Source organism: Manis pentadactyla, chromosome 9, assembly GCF_030020395.1.
Source record: "Manis pentadactyla isolate mManPen7 chromosome 9, mManPen7.hap1, whole genome shotgun sequence".
NCBI classification, from domain to species: Eukaryota; Metazoa; Chordata; class Mammalia; order Pholidota; family Manidae; genus Manis; species Manis pentadactyla.
This window is the reverse complement of record NC_080027.1, coordinates 54,442,242-54,463,361: the sequence shown is the minus strand read 5'-3', so window position 1 is coordinate 54,463,361 and position 21,120 is coordinate 54,442,242. Positions and strand designations below refer to the sequence as shown.

At 37.6% G+C, this 21,120-nt stretch overlaps 1 protein-coding gene across 2 annotated transcripts in view; it reads right to left on the bottom strand.

The window, feature by feature from the left end:
* Positions 1–20,439, bottom strand: part of PDE3B (phosphodiesterase 3B) — a 147,151-nt gene extending 126,712 nt beyond the window's left edge. For both annotated transcript variants that reach the window (XR_008999243.1, XM_036918073.2), the window contains exon 1: positions 19,348–20,439. Coding sequence is in view for 1 of the 2 variants with exons in the window: in XM_036918073.2 (XP_036773968.2) it covers positions 19,348–20,304 (957 nt within the window). In the remaining variant the exon portion in view is untranslated. The remainder of the gene's footprint in view (positions 1–19,347) is intronic.
* Between the last annotated feature and the right edge of the window lie 681 nt (positions 20,440–21,120).

Genomic DNA, 21,120 nt, shown 5'->3' with positions numbered 1-21,120 from the left:
TTCTGAATGAACTGTACCAACAATCTCCTTTGCCCTGTCTTCTGAGTGGATTCAGCCAATGGAAGACACTGACAGGAGACTGGAAGACAGGAAGAGAGTGAGCCTGGGGCATTTATTTACTCCCCCAGCCCTCATGTAACATCACCTGTACTTACCAGAGGCAAAAACTTCTGACAAATGGACATCTATATAGGTGGACTTTGTATGCTTCTTATACACATGGACCTGTCTTGACAGTAACTTCCTATGTCTGCCCTATACATCTAAGGATTGTAATGGCTACCCATTGTTGCTCACCAGATACTACACGATCCCATGTTTGTTTACTTAACTCTTCCCACACTTTCATATATCCCTTCATTAAGTTCTCCCAAGTTTATCCATTTGAGTATATCATCTATTTGCTGCCAAGGCCCTCACCGACACAGCACCTCTCTATTTTTTTCTGAGAGAAAAAGCTTTCCCTGTATTTTCTCTGTATACTTCTTTTATGGCACTTTCTTTTTCTCGTACTAGACTCCAAGTGTCTTGATGACAAGGTATGTTTTATTCATCTGTGACTCACCCACCATTAATTTCTTGCCCACAGTAGGCACTAAGTGAATGTTTTAAGAAAATAACATTATTTTAAAAACATTACTTGAAACATAACATTAAAAAATCAAAAGAAGAATACTTCATGACACAAGAAACTGATAAAACTCAAATTTCAGTTCCCATAAAGATTCAAAAAACAGAAAAAAATTATCTATTAGGATAAAAGGTCAGAATTGTGGACATGAAGGAGCCAACCAGGGTGCCAGAAATGTTCCTCATTTTGATCTGAGCGGTGATTACATGGGTATATTCATATGTAAACTATGTTAACACTTGTTTATTTGTAAATCTGTAAAATGTATTTATAAAAAAACCCGACATTTGTTCACTTCATGGTATATACAGTATACCTCACTAAAAAAGGAAAAATAAATCTGTATTTGCTCACTCATATTGAATCAATATGGCTAACACCTCATTTATCCAGAGGTCATGTATCAAAACAAGCAAGAGTCTCTGTACAGTCAAAACTGATGCTACAAAATCCATACACTCTATCTATGAGAAAGACTTTCAGGTCTTTTCATCCTTATTTTTACAAATAATTCTAATTAGCTTGGTTAACTAATTTCTTGACCCACCGTTGATAATCAGTAACAAATTGGGAAAGTGGAGGAAGGGTCTGTTAATGATTGACAAGAGTAAGAAATAATGGCTAACAGCAAGAAGACAGCAAAGTAACTATTAAAAAGGAGGTAAAAATTCAAGATACATAGAAGTCTAAGATCACTTAGTACACAGCAAGAAGTCTGATAGGCCACTCGGCATCACTGTATCATGGCACAGTAAGACAGTTTTAAAATTATCATGGCACAAGCTTAAAACCTATTCATGCTGAAGTACTCTACAAGAAGATATGCCAAAGAAATAATCAATCTTCCCATGTTTTCTTCCGCCTGCTACTTCTACAGCTTTTCTTCTTCCTTCCTAATTACAACCCTTCAATAGAATTCGTGCCTCATATCAAATTTACCGAGTATCATAATTCTTCCAAGTGGTAAAGATACCTCAAGACAAATGCTGGGCATAGAAGCCACAGGGCATAAATATGCAAAGAAATAAAAAGCTAACCATTTCAAACAATAAGGCTTCTCTCTCACTTACCAACTTCACATTTCCCTGTATGGCCCCGGAAGATGACTGGTTAGCCAGAGACGGGTAAGATTCCTCAAGGGAGGAACAACCTAAGACAGGCACAGTCGCAGGGGGGCCATCAGGTGAGAAATTGGGGATCAACAGAGGTGAGGCTTAGAACCTCACCCCCCCTGTTCTGAGAGAAATCTTCTGCATACGTGGATGTTTTATTGCCCTGGTCTAGCTTGGATTAACACATAGTCTACAGGCACACACCTGATCATCTACATTTGCTCTCTTACAACACTAAACTATGTTTTCTACCTTTATCTTGTATCTACCTACCACTTCAGCATTTTATTAAAAATAATAATAATAAAGAGAGAAATGTAGTATCCACACATAAATCAAGTATAAAAACCAAATGAGTATTCATATTTGAACTGACTGTTTAGAGTTCATAATGCATGAGCAAAACTGAAAGTTTCTGTGATGACTGCCCTTGTACTGTTCACTATGTAACTTATTCATTATGTAAGAATTTGTTCTCCATGTAAGAACTTGTTTGTTATGCCTCAGAAGATTGGAGACTGACGAAAATTAGGCTTGGGGTGGATTAATGATTGTGCATTGAGCATTGACTCCCCTATACAGAATTTTATTGTCGTTAACAACCATTTGATCAATAAATATGAGAGATGCCCTCACAAAAAAAAAAAAAAAAAGGACAGACTTCCAATGATTAAATAAATAAGTAACCGGGATGTAATGTATAGCATAAGGAATATAGTCAAGATAATGTAACAGCTTGGTAGGGTGATAGCTGGAACCTCGAATTATGTATATAAATGTTCTACCACTGTGTTGTACACTTGAAACTAATGTAATGTAATACTGTGCGTCAACTACCCTTCAATAAAAAATAATTATTAAAAAAAAAAAAAAATTATCATGGCACAGTAAGACAGTTTTAAAATGATAATGCTTACTTATCAGGGAAATAAAAAGATATTTTCATCAATATGTTCATAAGCATCAGTGGGGTAAACATCAGAAACAGTCACAACAAAAAATTTTTTAACTAAAAATGGTATTACTTGTAAAAAAAAAAGATGTTACCTGACAAAAACGTGCTTAACACTTGATTTTTTTTAGAACTTAATTTAAAATAATCACATTTCTAGAGTGTGCCAATTATAATAATTTATTATCATCTTCCTACTTGGTCAAGTATAAAAATTAGCAGATTTGTATAAGGAATAGGAAGCTCTACCAAGAAAGCTTTTTTTAAAAAGTGCATCTAAGTACTAAAGCATTCTATCAACACTTGTTAACTGAGAACCAAACATCTAGGAATTTTTAACCAAATCCTAAGCATTCTTTTGAAACCACATCTGAAAAAAATAATGTCAAAGTTGTTCATAACACTACTGAATCACTATGTTGTTCCTTCAAATCATCACTGTATGCCACCTCTTATTTAAAAGAAACAACTCCTATCCACAATGTCTTGCATTAGTCTCCACTTTCACAGCCAGCTTTGAATATTCTTCTAAGCTTCACCCATAAACTCAGGCATTCTCCGAAAGCAAGCTTCCCCTGCTGGAGATTACTGCTGGGCTCTGTGATTTCAGGAACTTATTCTTTAGGCATTCTCTTCCTTAATTTATTTTCAGTGATGTAATTATGAGCATTATGGAGCAACCAGGAAAAACTGCCATGTTAACTGACAAGGAGAACAGTATTTAACACAGTAATTCAACTCAATAAACTATTTGGTATATGCCAGACACCAGGGATACATAAATAAGATACTGTTCCTGCATTTAAAGAACACAAAATAAACAGGTAAGAAAGACCTGTCAACACAGATACAACTGAGTGCTAACAGCAACAATGGGTGTACATTGAGAAGGAAGCAACTCAATTTTGTAAAGAGGAAAGAAATGAAAAAAGGTAGAATCTAGCCTCAGTTTTAAAGTTACGTACACTCTATGCAATTATGTAAAAACCACAGTTGAAAAAAATGACCACATGCAAAACTTAAAATACTTGTCATGTAAAAGGTGGTGTGATTGCAAATGGATTTTTCTATTTTCATGTTGAAAGGCAATACCTTTTCCTCAATCCTTTATGAGGAGGAATTATCCCTAAACACCTCTGGCCTCTCTCTATGATCTCACTCATTTTCTCCTAGACTTACTTGATTGTCAGTTTAGATAAAGAATTACGTAAGCATACTTCCAAGCTCTGCTTTCCTGCTTGCTGGAAGCAGTTCTCCTGGGCTCCTCCAAGGACAGGCTCTCAGAGCCAACAGGGAGGATGCTCCTGGCCCTGTCCTGCCTGTGACCAAGTATACTGCTTAACTTGGGGTTCAGTATTAGAAAGCAAAACTGTCTGCATATATAAGCCATGCCTATATAAGCCTCATCAGGAATAAAGGTGGTATTTGGATCTCTCATCTGTCACTCATTTTTCAGTTTATTCAGAATAACGATAGGGAATATGGGTGCTATTTATTGAGGCCCCTCAGACACTACAATATTACAATGTCTTTTTCTATAATTTAAGACAAAAATCTTTACTTTTACCTTATGTTTAACTCCTGGATGTAATATTCCTATATGATTCTTCATTGCCCTCATAGCACCTAACAAAACCTTAGCAAGATTTGCTGAAATAGTGAATTTTCATGTATTAAAGCTAATTCTAGGGTGAGTGAGTGGAGAGGGTGAGGGGGATAAAGGGGAGCAATAATTCACAATTACAGTATAAGCTGGTCACGGGAACGGTAATACAGCATGGAGAATATAGTCAATGATTGTGTAATATCTTTCTGCATTGATAGATAGTAACCACACTAGAGGGGTAAGGATTTAATAATATGAGTAACTGTTGAACCACTGGGTTGTACATTTGAAACCAACATAAGATTATATATCAATGATACTGCAATAAAAAGAAGTAATCTGCATGTGAAAAAAGCTAATTCTATATGGTGCTTATTTTTACAACAAAAGCAAACAATGAAATGACTTATATAATGATAAATATCAGTATCTAGTAATGTGTATGTAGATATTCTTCCCCGAAGAAAAAAATTTCCCAAAATATTTGTAAAAGTTTATATCCATAATTATTTTTGTCTGCTTTAAACCATTACCATTTAAGTAGAGTAAGCTCTTTGGGTAACTTTATCTGGAAAGTGTAACAAAGTGTTAAATTGAAGAAGCAGTGAAGCACAGTACCTAATGCTGACTGGAGTGAGAAAGGTTTAGAGGAGTCGCTGTCTTATATGTGTTCTCTCCCTTCAGTTTCCTTATCTCTTGTCTCCCTCTCACCATCCCTGGGGTGGGGCTGCATAGCTGTCAGCATGCTTAGCAGAGAGGGAACTATGAAGCAAGAATTATGTGTAAGGGCATTTGTTTGAAGTCCCAGTGTACCTCCAACTCCAGAGACAAACTAGAACAAAAAGTTTAAGGGACAGTAAGGTATGGTTGCAATAACTGACAAATCTTTGTTCTGTTAGACCAAAGGTTCTTAAACACTAACTCTGAAATTTCAAATGATAAGAAATCCCAATTAACCCTTTTAATCACTTTTGGAATCATCACTTGTAGCTTTTCTCTGTTGTCTTAATACTGACAATTGTTGAAAGAATTTCCCCCTATAATCCCTTATACAAGGCTTATTTACTACAGATGACAAGAGAAGTATCAGGAAAATAAAAAGGGATTGTTTGAAAGATCTGAGTTTCAATTAACCTTATCATTGATTTGAGCAACTTGGCATAAACTACCAAGTAATTTGAGGATAAAATGTTTAACTATTAATAATAACACCACCACGAACAAGTAACCTTTTGGGAGTTTGCCAAGTGCTAGATACTATGCCAAGAAATTCATGAAGTTATTAACTTATTTAATCCTCACATCTTACAGCAGTGAGATAGACACTGTTATTATCCCCAGTTTATACCTAGTGAAACCGAGGTACAGAGAAGTTAGACAACTTGTCCAATATTCTGTAAGTGGCAGAGACACTCCGTTAAGTCAAGCAGCCTGGCTTCACCCTTGTGCAACACAGCTCATTGATAATGAGAACACCAAAGATAGGAGGAAATTGGGACTCATCTTTACCTACAGTTCTTTCCTTCACTCAAAATGAATATGGAATTATTATGAGAATGACAGTAAGAGTGAACACAATAAGAGATATCCATTGTGAACTCCAAAATGTAGTACGAGACATACAAAAAAAAATGTTTGATCCTTGTTCTCAGGGAGCTAACATCCCACTTAGAGGTAGCAAGCATACCCATGAGAACATAACATGCATTAATCAATAAAACCAAGCTTTTTATCATTTCTCCCAAACCAGTCCCTTTCCCCATATCCCGTTACCTAATGACATCCCTACCTTTCAATCACCCAGACTTGAAATAGCTTCATGCCTCTTCCTGCATATGAAATTATTCCTACATTTTTCTCTCCACTCCCACTATTCTCATAGTCTCTATTTTGGTCTTTCCTGCCAATGTAAATGCTATTGTTTTCTAGTGTTTTAGTTCTAGTTTGTTCTCAACTCACAAATCAGGCAGTTAGTACATTTTATATAACATGATGGTTGCTAGTTTTACCTATATTTCACTATTAGCATTCTTTCTTGCTTCCAGTTCTTCCTTCAGCCTGAACTACATGTACTTTTGGTGGTAAAAACTCTGTTTTTGCTGGTCTGAAATCATTTTAATTTGTTCTCTTTCTAGAAACGTAGTTTTGCTGGGCATTGATTACTAGTTTGACAGTTATTTTCCCTCAGCAAATGAAGGATGACATTCTACTTTCTGGTTTCCACTGTTGCTGTTCATGTCACCTTCAGTATAATTGCATTCACTTTCTGGAGGTAATTTCCCTTACCAACTTTTTTTAGTACTTCTCTTTCATGTGTGTACGTGGGCATGCTGTGAATTTTGCAGTTATGTGTCTGGGGTGGAGTCCTTTTTGTTTATTTGCTTGGGATTCAGTGGGCTTCATGGATATCAGATGGTATTTTTTTCCAGTCCTATAAAATTCTATTTTACAGCCATTACCTCCTTCAATATTGCCTGTTCTCCATTTATTGTCTCCTTTTGCAACTTCAAAATTAAGCCTTTTCTCTTTATTCGCCAAGGTTTTTTTCTTTTTCTTTCTTTCTGTCTTTCTTTCTTTCTTTCTTTCTGTCTCTCTTTCTCTCTCTTTTCTTTCTCTCTTTCTTTCTCTTTTCTTTCTCTCTCTTTCTCTCTTTCTCTTTTTCTTTCTCTGTCTTTCTCTCTTTTTCTTTCTTTCTCTCTCTCTTTTCTTTCTCTCTTTTTCTTTCTTTCTCTCTCTCTTTTCTTTCTCTCTCTCTTTCTCTCTTTCTTTCTTTCTTCCTTTCTTTCTTAATTTACATCCCTTTTTCTTTCTGCAAACATGGACAATTTCTATGGATCTATCTTCTGGTTCACAAATTCTGTCTCCACTGTTCCTTAAAATGTGCAACAGGTTTTTAATTTCTGGTTATTTTTTTCCTCTTTAGAAGTTCTATTTTTCAAATCTGTATAATTGTTCTTTTAATCCTCTGTTCCCCAGTCATTTTCCCAACTTCTATTTTAGTTCAACATATTAAACATATTTTTTATATCTGGTATATGACAGTTCCAGCCTCTGAAGCCTGTTTATGTGTGTGTGTGTGTACTTTATCCTGCAGGTTCTTACTCATAGTACCTTGTTTCCTTGCATGTTTTGTAGATTTCTGACTATGTGCTGTTCAATTTCCTCGGAATATCATCTGTGGGAATTGTTTGAAGCCTTAGATAATTTGCTTGTACTTCTAACAGTCACCTGGGACCGCTTTACATGTTTTACTTATAGTTTCTTGGTCCACAAATGTATTAATTTAGATAAAAACTAAATGAGTATTCTATGATTCTAATTATGACACTCTGGAAAAGGCAAAACAATGGAGACAGTAAAAAGATTAGTGGTTGCCAGGGTTAAGGACAGGATATGGGGAAGGGATGATGAAAACGCAGAGCATCATAGATTTTTAGGGCCGTGAAAATATTTATACGTATTTTCCATAATGATGGATACATGTCACTATACATCTGTCTAAACCCATAGAATGTACACCACCAAGAGTGAAACATAATGCAAACTATAGACTTTCGGGATTATGAATGTAGTTTCATCAGTTGTAATAAATGGACCAGCCTGGTGGAGAATGCTGATAACGGAAAAGGCTACACTGGTGTGGGGGCAAAGTGTGTATGGGAAATCCCTATATCTTATCCTCTATTTTGCTGTGAACTTTAAACTGCTCTAAAAAAAAAAAAGTCTTAATAGAAAAAATTTTAGGTTAAATGAGGACACTAAAAATACCTCAAAAAAACTGTTAGAATAAACAAAGTCAACATAGCTGCAGAAAACAAAATCCACACATATAAATCAGTTACATTTCTATACTAACAATGAACAACTCTAAAATGAAATTAAGAAACAATTCCATGTAAAATAGCTTCAAAAAGAATACTTAAGAATAAACTTAACCAAAGAGGTGAAAAGATCTGTACACTTAAAAGCACAATATGTTGCTGCAAGAAATTAAAACACATAAATAAAAGACATCCTATAATAATGGATTGTAAGACTAATGGTAAGATGTCAGTACTACTCAACCTATGGATTCAATGCAATCCCTATCAACATTCCACCAATTGTTATGCTAAGTGAAATAATAGTCACAAAAAGATAAACAGTGTATGATGCCACTTACATGAGGTATCTAAAGTAGTCAAATCCATAGAAACAGAAAGAATGGCATTTACCATGGCCTGGTTTGGGCAGATAAAAAAGTTAAAGAGATGGATGGTGGTGATAGTTGCACAATGTGAATGTACTTAATATCACTCAACTGTACATGTAAAAATGGTTAAAATGGTATATGACTTAAAATACTTTTATATATATTTTACTACAATTAAAACAACATGTGGGGTCTCTTGTGGTTATACATTCCCAGGAGGGATTTATTTTATCCCTCCTCCAATTGCCTTGCAAGGTCAAGCTGGCATCTCATCTCCATGGTCACATTTATTTCTCATTTACCCTGGGGGTAATGCACTTTGGGGGTCTCAGCCTCATGCAGAGGTTTCCTACCAGATTCCTGACTTTGGACATAAACTAGGTTATATCTCTCGAGCCCAGCCACATCTAACAGAAGCAAATATTCAAGGTCTCTAAAGATGGTCAGATACTCTTCAAGTGATAGATAGTTCTAGTGTTTGCTTACCTCTCAGGATTCCTGCTAAAGGGGGACAGGAGATGCCACCCCAACATATGCCTCTTTGGCACACTGATTATTTTGAATTAATGGTACCTGAAAAACTACCAGTACAAGAATACTTTACCTTCCTTTTCTCCCCACTGAAAGGAGGAGATATCTATGTGAAAGTTACCCTCCCTGTATCAGGAGGGTAAAAGGCATCCTTATGGCCAAAGATATTTAGGGCCAAGAAGGATGTATAAATAAATCTTGTTACTTCTTCACCAATTTACTATCCCAAGCCCAAGCCCCTCTGTCCTGTCCATTATTCACAATTTATTGTTTCTTTGTCTCAAGGGTCAAAAAGATTCCTGTTTTGGTTACTTCTCTGAGTCTCATATTTTTATTGAGCTCCTGGATATATAAAATTGGTTTTTCCCCTGTTAATCTGTCTTATGTCAATTACTAGACCAGCCAAAGAACCTAGAAGGGAAGAAGGGAAAATTTTTCTTCTCCTATACCAGTTTTACATCCCTTTTTGGGATCTGAGATTTTCTTAATGATTCCTTTCAAAAGACATTGAAAATGTTTAAATCTATAGTTTACTTGCTTTAATTGGTGACTGAAGGTGAACAATTTGCCTGATTTGGCTCAGTGTGTTTTTCACGGCTTTTAGTCTCTTACTTGGTAAGTAGTTACCTCTATACATATTTAGAGTAAGGTGAAGTTTATCTGGGAATAAATGTAGAAAACTCCCTAAGGTCACAGAAGTGGAATATACTTCTTAAATTTATTTGATATCAGTAAGAAACTTTCTTTGAAGATTTAAGCTCAATTATTACATACTTTCTGAAGGCTTTCTGACTCTCCTCTTGGAAAGGGTGAGTTGCTGCTTCCATTAATACTCCCCAGGTACCTTGTATATAACTCTACTGTATCACTTGCCACATTGAATTGCAATTATTTATTTACTTTTCTCTCTCCATAAGAGTGTGATCTCTAGAAAGACAAGTACCAAATGATTTCACTCATTTGTGGAGCGTAAGAACAAAGCAAAAACTGAAGGAACAAAACAGCAGCAGACTTACGTAACCCAAGAATGGACTAACAGTTGCCAAAGGGAAAGGGACTGGGGGGTGGGGGGAAGGGAGAAAGAAGGGGAATAAAGGGCATTTCGATTAGCACACATAATGTGAGTGGGCAGCACGGGGAAGGCAGTATAGCATAGAGAAGACAAGTAGTGACTCTAGCATCAGTGACTACGCTGATGGACAGTGACTGTAATGGGCTACGTGGTGGGGACTTGATAATGGGAGGAAACTAGTAACCACAATGTTGTTCATGTAATTATATATTAATGATACCAAAATTTAAAAAAAGAAAAAGGAAAAAAAAAGAGTGTGATCTTGCAACACCTACCCTGCATGCTTGTCATCATCCCCCAGAGCCTAGCATATATAAAAGGCAATTTGTAAATATATGTTAACATTGATCAAACTAATTTTTCATTACTTTCCTACAATTGTTTAGACATTTGCAATGTGCTTTCTCTCATTTATCATTTTCGTTATTTCTCTGGTAAGTAATTCCATCCAATCTGAAAAGTTCTATTCTCATTTAAGTACCTGTGAATGCAAGAAGCAAACTACAAATGATGGGGGGAAACTGACAAATCACCAACCAGCAAAGTTACATTTTTAATGCTCTCACCAATTACTCATGGGTCACGAAAATAAAGAAAAGTAAGTGCTTTTGTCACAGAAGATGTGACAAGGACATTTTACAATTTTTATCTACTAGACAGCTAAAAAGCATTATACCTAACAATTGAAAAATATATATTATCAAGCACACAGAACATTTATGAAAAGTGATCATATGCTAGGTCACAGTCTTTGCCCATGAGGCAGTTAAATCAGAAATCAACACTAAGATAACTAGAAAACCTACATATGGTCAGAATTTTTTTTATTTCTAAACAACTTGTTCATCAAAAAGGAAATCAAAATGAAAATTAGAAAACGCTTAAGACTCAATACTACACATTAAAACCCGTGAGATACAACTAAAGCAATATTTAGAGAGAAATTGATAATCTTAAATGCATACACTGGAGAAGTTTGAAATTAATGGGCTTAGTATCCCAATTACAAAGTTAGAAAAAAGAGCAAGCAAATAAACTCAAAGAAAGAAAGAGAAAAGAAGCTAACATAAATAAAATAGAAAACAAGCACCAACCCAAAGAGCTAGTTTTTTGGAAAGATCAAAAAACAAACTCTAGGCTGATTAAGAAACAAAGAAGAAAGATACAAATAATAGGAACAAAAAAAGAGGACAGAAGTGCAGCTGTTGAACAGATAAAACAGATAATAAAAGACATTATCAATAAAGAAAATAAATTTGAGAAGTTACATTAAATCAATCCCTAGAAACATACAACTTAAAAACATCAACCAAAAGCAGATTCTTCTCTAAATTGCTCAAAAGATTTAATGTAATGCCAATCAAAATCCCAACCAGATTTTTTTATACAGAACTTGACAAGCTTATTCTAAAATTTATATTGAAAAGCAAAGACCCCAAAATAACTGACACACTCTTTAAGAACAACAAGATGAGGGACTTACCATATATTATCTTATTATAAAGCTACTATATCAAGACAGTGGGGTATTAACATAGGGTGCTTAAACTAACCAATGAAACATAATAGAGAACCCAGACACAGACTCATACATATGTTGAAACATGATATGTGACAGAGGCAGCACTACTGATAAATAGTGAATAAAATTTTCATTAAGTTGTGCTGACGTAACTAGGTATCTGTATGGGTAAAAAGTGAGATTGAATCTCAACATTGCATTATAAATATAAATCAATTCTAGGTATAAGTCAATATACCTATATTAGACAAATATAGATATATAGACAAATATACCTATATTAGACAAAGTCAATATACCTAATAAGACAAATAAATACCACACCATTTCACTTAGGGAATGGAGGAATGAATGAAACAGGTGAAAGGGGGAAAAATTAGTAGAATGTTTGATATCTCAATCTGGTTATGAGTGTACACACATGTCAAAATTCATGGAGCTGTATACTAAGATTTGTGTATTTTATTGTATGTACCTCAGTAAAAAAATCAAATTAAATTAAGAATCTCAGTTATCAAATGACACTACAAAAACTCGAAGAAGGTATGTGCAAGCCAAATAACCAGTAAAACATTAATGTCCAGGATATGTAAAGAACTCATGAGTTATTAAGGAAAAACATACCCAATTTTTAAAAGGGCAAAAGTCATCAACAGGTAACCCCTGAATAAGAAATGTGGTCCATAAGCATAATGCAACCTTATTAGTAATTAGGAAAATGTAAGTTAAAGTCACAAAGAAATATTGTTTCCATTCCCAGTACACTAATAAAAATTAAAGTCAGTAAATAGGAATCATTGGTTGGAGATTATTCTTATTCTTTGCTAGCGAAAGTATAATGGTACAACCATTCAGAAAAACAGCTCAACAGCCTTAGTCTTCTATTGCTACTTGCATGGGTTGAATTGTGCCCCCCCAAAAAGATATGGTGAAATGTCCTCTTGATGCCTCAGATGTGACTTTAATTAATTTAATTTAATTAGTTTAATTATAATGAGGTCATTAGGGTGGGCTCTAATCTAATATGACTGGGCTCCACATAAAAAGGGGACAATGGGACACAAAAACAGGCACAGAAAGACTGAAGACACAGAGTGCTGTGTGAAGATGAAGGCAAAGACAGGGATGATGAACTTATAATCCAAAAGACTGCCAGCAAACCAGGAGAGGTTGGAAAACACATGAAATAGATTTGCCCTCAGAAGAAGATACCTTGATCTTGGACTTCTAGGTTCCAGAACCTTGAGACAAGGGATTTCTGTTGTTTAAGTCACCCAGTTTGTGATACTTTGTTACAGCAGCCCATGCAAACTGTTACAGCAATGAATGAAAACTAATAGATTCTTGTAACAAAATGTCCAAAACCCAGTGTTATAAAACAACACAAATGTATTACCTTACAGTTCTATGGGTCAGAATTCTGACACAGGTCTCACTCAGCTAAAATCAAGATAATGGGTGGGCTTTCTTACTTTGTCTTTTCCAGCTTCTAGAGGCTCCCTGCTTTCCTTGGCTCTTGGCCTTCTCCCCCTGTCAAAGCTAATGGATTGAGTGAGTCTTTCTCACATTGTATTACTCCAACCCTACTTCCATTGTCACATCTCTTTTAATCTCATCTGCCTAGTCTTCCACTGTTTAAGGACCCTTGTGTTTACACTGGATCCACTCAGATAACCATGGATCATCTCCCCACCACAAGGTCCTTAACTTAATCACATCAGCAAAGTTCCCCTTTGCCATTGAAGGTAAAATATTCACAAATTCCAGGGATTAGAATTTAGGGATACCACTATTCTATTCTGCCCATCATACATAGTAAATTGAATACGAACATACCTTGCAACTCAGCAGTCCTACTTCTAGATATACACATGTTCATAGCAGCATTGTACACACTAGCAAAACTAAAAACTACCCAAGGCTGTGAATAGTGAAATAAATTTTACTATGGTCCTATAATGAAATACTACACAGCATTGAAAAAAATGACCTACAACTATCTACATCAACATGGATGAATATCAGAAACCATTCAGAAAAAAAAAAGTTACAGAAGAGTCATACAGCATGTATCTATTTAAAGTTCAAAAGCTGGTAAAACTAACAATGTGTAATTTAGAAATACATTCACGGGAGTTGTAATTATTAAGATAAGTGAATGAATGGCAAAAATAAAATCAGGATAGATGTGTTGTCTCTGGGGCAGAGAGAACAGTATGCAAAAGAGGTTATGCAGAGAACTTCAAAGGAAATGAAACAGAGTACATGACTTCAAAATTTTCTTCCTTAAACCATATAAAAATATACATATGTAGAGTCTTTTATATATGGCATTTCTCATTTACAAATTAAAATGCTCACTAAATTAATTTAAAATTTACTTCACATAAATTGTGTAAAATGTAAAGAAATACTCAAACAATGTACTCTAGTTGATGGAGGAGGGAAAAATCTATAAAGATAAGATACCTGCTAGGTAAATCAATATTGGAAGTAAAGTTCTAGGTTGTAAAAGAAAAAAAAAAGTGGCAAATGTACTCCCCTGCCTCTGGTTCTAATAACAGGCTTCTAACAATCATGTAAATAAACATGGATAAACTTGTAAATAATAAGGGTGAACAATGTTATAAATGGGCAGGAAATACCCAGAGAGAGACCCAGCTCTCCCATACATGCTGTATGACTCTTCTGTAACTTTTTTTTTCTGAATGGTTTCTGCTTGGCTGGCACAGTTTTTTAGTGTGTTGTGTTTAAATTAACTTAGGTAAAGTGAGCAATAGTCAGTTCACTTCCATTCTTACCCTCCCCTCCTTCCTCAATATAGAAATAAATATGTTATGTGTCTGGCCTTTGAAGGCACTTGAGTTTGAGAACAGCTGAAGCCTGACAAGTCAACCTGAAATAACTACATCAGGTATCATGTTTATCTTCAAGGTCATTATGAACTATGTGATTTTTCAAGAGTCCCTCCTATCCCTCACTCCTCTCTTCTCCCACCACCCTACCCCACCTCCTTTAACCAAGGACATCATTTATCACATAATTGGAGAGAGCTGGCAAAATTAAGAACAACTGTGACTGCAGCACATGGTGTGTGAATGTAATAACCACACTGTTTTTCTTGTAAAACCTTCATAAAAGTGTGTATCAATGATATCTTAATAAAAATTAAAAAAAAAGAACCATGACTGCAGGTGCATGCTCTTTACAGAAAATATAGGTGGTCCAGGAGTCAAGTCATATGTTCTAGTTCCTGTATCCTAAATGTATCTCATGGCATAACCTAGAGACAATATTTTTATCCCTCTGAAGTTGAATTTCTTTCACTTCTAGAAAAGGAGCAGCTTCAATTAGGTAAACTCTAAATCTCTTCGTTGTCTGTTCTATATCTATTCAAACATTTATGTTGAAATAAGCTTTTTCAGCAATTATAGATCCTTCCACCTTTGGATGGGTATAGGAAGGAAGGAAAATGTACTAGGGGAAACAGCTGACTTGGTAATTGAAAGGTAATTGAAAGGGAAAAAGAGAATCAAAGAAAAGCCTGCTACTGAGGAGGATAAAAAGTTGGAGAAAATGAAAAAAAACTTTAGACACTCTTACTTATGGTTGGCAAATGATGAATACGTCACTATTTCATATGATATTATGAAAATATTCTATCACACCAGTGCTTCACATGATTTGTCAATTTTTAACTTTTATTTTTAAGTGTGGTCAACTCTGCTATAAAGGAGTTGTGTTCTCAGCTTATGTATCACTGTACAGTCTGAAGACTTCTTAATTTTTGTTTTTTAAAGGATATTTCAACCAGTGAAAATGGTAAAAGCAAAAGAAAAAAAATCTACAAGTCAGTAACAATAAGCAGTCCTCAAATAGGTACAGCCAGCGATGGATGCAGGGAGCGGATGTTCCATGAGACCTAGATGGCTTTTTAAAAAACAAAACAAAACAAAAAGGGCTAAGAGCAGCTTGTAAAAGACTTTGCAAGCAAGGATCAAGGGCATGAACTTTATCCTGTGGACAATGAAAAGCCATAGGGATTTTTAAAACAGAGCAAGTGATTGGATCAAATCTGTTTTTCAAAGATAACTCTGATAACAGAGCACATACAGTATTTACAAAACAGAGCATAAAAAATATTATGTAATCTGACACCCTATTATAAGATATTAATATGAAATTAGAATAAAACACTCATTGAAACCATAAAATAAATTTCAGTAATACTATTCTTCAGTTCATAGTGGGATATGCCTTGCAAATTCCTTATTAAGGGGGTAAATAGTCACTTGGATTTAAATCTTTTTAAAAAACCTTACTACATGTGTATACCCTTTTCAAATTAAATTAACACTTTAAGTAATATTTATGAGCCTTAAGGCCACAGAATTTTTAAATATTTACCTAACCATTTAGAAAGCACTTAGTATTTTAGGTATAGAAAAATATCTTGCGCAGTAACTTAAGCCTTTCAAAACCTTGTATTTACCTGGTTTATCACACACAAAATGATCTAGTTGAAAAACTGAAAACTACATTGTAGAATACAGAATTAAAATGGCATAGGAATATAATTTGTAGAATTCTAGTCAAAGCTTCTATGTAGACAACTGTTTTTTTCCATGTTTTCTACTTCAGCTGACTTCTGACAAATACACTACAAACTTAGTGTTTCTTTCCCTTAATCCACCAAGGCAGAGCACAGTCAGCAGTAACTAGATTTAAACTTTAAATCTCTAAATGCTTTGCTAAAAACAACAAAATAGCTCTTAAGTTGAGAAATGACATATACATAGCATGTACATCAAATGCTATAATCTAATTATGAAAATCAAGTGTTCCACAAACATGTGGCATCTTTTTCAACTCAGTACCTAACAGAACACTTCAAAAGTTAAAAATTACTTCAAAACTACAAGCCAGTAACAAGAATAAGCAATCCTCTACTTTAAATCTACCCTAAATTAAACATATTTATATTGATATGAGTTTTCAACTGTTTTTCAAAGATATCAATAAAACCTTTAAGTTCTTAAGGAAATGAAAGTATAATAATTTTATCAGTTCAATAAGGAATCCACATATACTTTTTAAGAGTTCAAAAACTGCACAGTATTTGTTCATCTTTTCCAATTATTACACCTTGGAAAAATAGTTTAGCAGTATCAAATTCAACATTTAAGTAAAATCTTAAGAACCTTTATTTTATTTATAGTTTTTTTAATACCTTACAAAGAGCATAAAGTAAAGAAATGAATTTAGAATAGTTAGGTATTATCAAATTTATCTACTGAGATCCCCTGACTTGATAGGATTCTGAGACTCAAAAAGATTCGCTAACTTTTCCACAATTTTAAAGCAGAGCCTAGGGTTTACACTCAATCCTTTGTATATATATATATGAATCCAGGACATTTCCCCCTATTTCAGGTTTTGTCTTCCCCAAAGACAAACCCTTTTTTATTCCTTCACTTTCTGAAACAAGAAAGTCACTTTACAACTGTCCTATACAAAGTTTGGCACTTTGAAAATTAGAAAATCTCTTGATCTTTTACTGATGTTTTACTTTCATGAGAGTATTGGTTTTCTCTTAATTTCTTTAGCATAATATATATGCAAACAAAACCACCAACTCACTATTAAACTTCAGGAACAAACATTAGGTAAAATTCTTATTACAATCTCAGCTAAGCTAAGAATATCTAGCAATGCCAAAAGTTTTTTTAAGACACTGAATACTAAATAACCATGTATAAACTGTTGAACTATTAGCATATACTTAAGACCCCAAAAATGTTCCTATTCATGGTGGAATGTAGGAATTTTCTGCACTAAGAAAACATGCCTTTTATAAAAGTGCAAATTGTATTTTCCTCTAATACAAATAATAAATGAAGCTATCTGATTTAACAATACCACATCTAGCTAAGCACTACCATACACTGATGGGAAGAGCATCAGGCTAGGATTAAGAATTTTCAGTTTTTCCATTTCAGGAATTTTCAATTTACAAAAGAACAGCCATAACTGACTACACCAACAGTTTACAATTAAGATACATTAAAGTGTATTGCTGGTAAGTTTGGGGAAAATTTTCTACAAATGTGGTGAGACTGTCCTAAAAACACTTTTCCGGTATTCAAAATGCTGTCTATTCACATATAGTCAAATGTCAAATGCTATTCCTTTCTATGAAAACAGCTGATTATTACTTTGCTCTATAGTGGATCTTCTCACAACACTTTTTCTCCTGATGCACATTTTCCTAAGCATTGTCTCTTATCACTGGCAGTAAACCGAGAAAAGAAAAGGCATAACATTTTTTGAAAAAATTTTTCAAACATTGGCTAAATAATTAGACTACAAAAGCGGCCCCTGAAAACACTTTGCAAGGAGTAAAGCGTGGTCTCATTAGAACTACAGATCAGTATTAAACATTATCAAATCAATGTAGTACCTCGTAGATTACTGAGAAGAGAAAAGAGCATCAGATGTAGTAAGGACAAGAAACTTTTGATTCAAATATCCTGGGTCCTGGTATAAAACATCACAGCTAACGAAGTCTGAAACCCAACAGTATAGACTCTTACTCTCCTTAAACAAAACCTCTGCCCTGATCCTCTTAGTTGCTGTAAGCACACAGTATTGAAAGCTGATAAGTCCCGGTTCAAATCCCAGCCCTGCACATACTAAATGTGTGAAGTTGGGTTATCTCTATAAGCCTCGATTTACTCATGTCTAAATTGAGGTTGATGTCACCTACCACACATATACAGAGTTCCTGTATCTGGATTTGATTCAACATATGTAAGGCATTTTGTACTTAGCAAATGCTCTGTAAATAGTACCTATACTTGTTGGGTTTCCTGGTGGTGTAGCACAGGTTAAGATTTCTCCAGGCTATATAAAAATGGAAGGTCACTCCCTGATGATGATTTAAATTCCTTTAAAAAACAAAACATGTAAACCTACAGGAAAAAAAAGGAAATGCTTTTGGCATCTTCCCAGACATTACTAAGTTTAAAGGTTAAATTGTTACAACACCTTCCTAATTATGCAACAAAAACACATGATCAAGAGTTAGTCTGTAAAAGATCATATTAGCCTATACTACTGAAACTGGGGCAAGGGGAATTCTTAAAAATTATTTCCAAGTCTTTTTTTCATTTAAACAGGCCTATTCCAAAGCTCATCACTGTTCATTAAAAGATTTCAAATTCTTCCTCTCAATTACCAAGAATAATGAAACCACACTGATTAAAATTCATATATACGTGTATACACTCATTCTAATGGCTGTATGTCATCTTTGGGGAGACATCACCATTATGACAGCAACAGATAAATGCACCTAAAAGATACACATCAGAGTATGCCACAATGTTGTTAATCAATTAATAACATTTAATAGTAAACATTTAAAAACAATAAAGGAAAGGTCCATCTTAATCTGCAAATCACTCCATTCTTCTTTGAATTCATCTACTGCATAAACAAAGTCTTTAAAAGATGCAGCATGATTAGTCTGCTATTCCATTTCTATTCACAGATAAAAGGTTATTCTGCACTTTTAAAAAGGCCCCTGTATTTTAGGAATTCTTTCCAGAATAAAACTTTTTTTCACCGTCGAAGTTTACATGCTTTCAAATACGCCAATTCAACTCGGGAACTGAAGCGATAAAACCGCACTCACTTCCGTACCAAGCCTTGCTTTCTGATCACATACCTGTTCTTTGGAAATGCAAGGCAACGAAGGTCTCCTGAACATTTTGCTGCTGCCAGAGTAACTGGCCGAAGTTTCTCCGAACGACACGCAGCTGGACCTCCTCCGAGGTCTAATCACAGGCACTTTTTCCTCCGCGGTACTGGACAACCGAAGATGATGAGGGGCTTCCCTGACTTGAATAAAGCGATCCAACCCCAGGGCTAGCAGGCAGCCAACGCCCCCGACCAGGCAGGCGAGCAGCGGCCTGAGGGCTGCAGGCAGGGACCTGAGGCTGGTGAAGGAGACCCACCAGACGCAGCCGGAGAAGAGCAGCACCAGGATGCTGTGCTGGAGCCGCACGGGGTGCGCGAGCGTCAGCAATCCCGCACAGCTCAGCACCGCCGCCAGCCTGCCCGCCACCGCCGGGGGCGTGTGCGGGCCCGCGGCCCCTGCGTCTCCGTCCCCCCAAGACCAGGACCACCACTGCCACACCAAGAAATCCCCCAAGTAACAGCAGGCGGGCAGCGCCAGCAGCCACCAGGAGCCGCCGCCGCCGCTCCGGCCCGGGCCTGTGCCCCTCTTGGTCCGGGCCAGGAAGCAGGTGAGGAAGAAGAAGGCACAGGCGATGCTGAAGAGCGGGCTGAGGCTGTGCGAGCAGACGCTCAGCAGGGTCCGCAGCCGGGCGGCCCCGGGGGCCCAGCCCTCGGGCCCCGAGCCGAGCAGCAGGGCGAGGACAAAGGCGGCCAGGGCGCCCAGCGAGATGCGCGCCCGTGAGCGGGGGGAGCCGCGCCGCGGCGGCAGCAGCTCCACGTTGCAGAAGCGGCAGAGGTGGAAGAAGAAGCCGCGCGGAGGGTCCTGACGCAAGGGGCTCACGCAGCTCTTCACGTAGCCGTTCCTCAGACTCTCCGGGGGCGAGCCGGGCCCGCCCGGCGGCTGCGGGCACCGCATGGCTTTGGCGTCTCGGTCGTCCCTCCTCATGGCCGGGACCCGGGGTGGCCGCGGGGCTCAGCACGGCTCGGACCGCAACGTCCGCTCGCGCCCCCTCGGCCCCGCTCCGCGTTCGGGGCGCCCCCCGACTCGGCAGCGCGTCAGGGCTGCGCCCGCCGCCGTGGGCCGGGGACCCCGCCGCGCAGGCGGAGGAGCGGCGGGCTCCGCGACATGCTGGCCGAGGACACGGGCGGGAGGGGCTTCTCTCCAGGACCGCTTCAGCAACCCCCTCCTTTCCCCTCGGGCAACTATCGGGGCAGGAGACTCGGCGTCGCCCCCCGGCTCCCGCGGGCTGCAACAGTTACCTCCCGGCCCTGCCTGGTCCGTTGGGCGCGCGAGCGGGCGCTCCTCCCCCGCGGGTGCCCCGGCCGGGCGCGCGCCCCGCCCGCCGCCCGCGCGTCCGCGCCCGCGCCCTGTCCCGCCGCGGCAGCCTTTAGTCCGACGGGGGCTGGGCGGGGGCTGGGCGACATGGGCAGGGTCCTCTTCGGATGCTAGCGAGCAGGCCCGCCATCCTAAAACCCCAGGCGCGCAGGTTCCCCGTGGGGGTAAGTAACAGACACTCAACCAGGCTTCGACAGGTCACTAGTAGGGTTTTGGGTAAAGGGGGCGTTTGTGGTCCCCAAGGAGAGTGCATAGAAAGAGACCGAGCTGACGGGGAGGTGGTGGCGGGTCCGTCTCTGACCTCATCCCGTTTCATGGTGGGCCCTTGGGACTTGCCGGGGCCAGCCACCACCCCCGCGAGGAGAAAAAACCCAAATCGCTGTGGCTCGGTCTGCCCTCAAGAAAAACGTGGATACTTTGGCCATG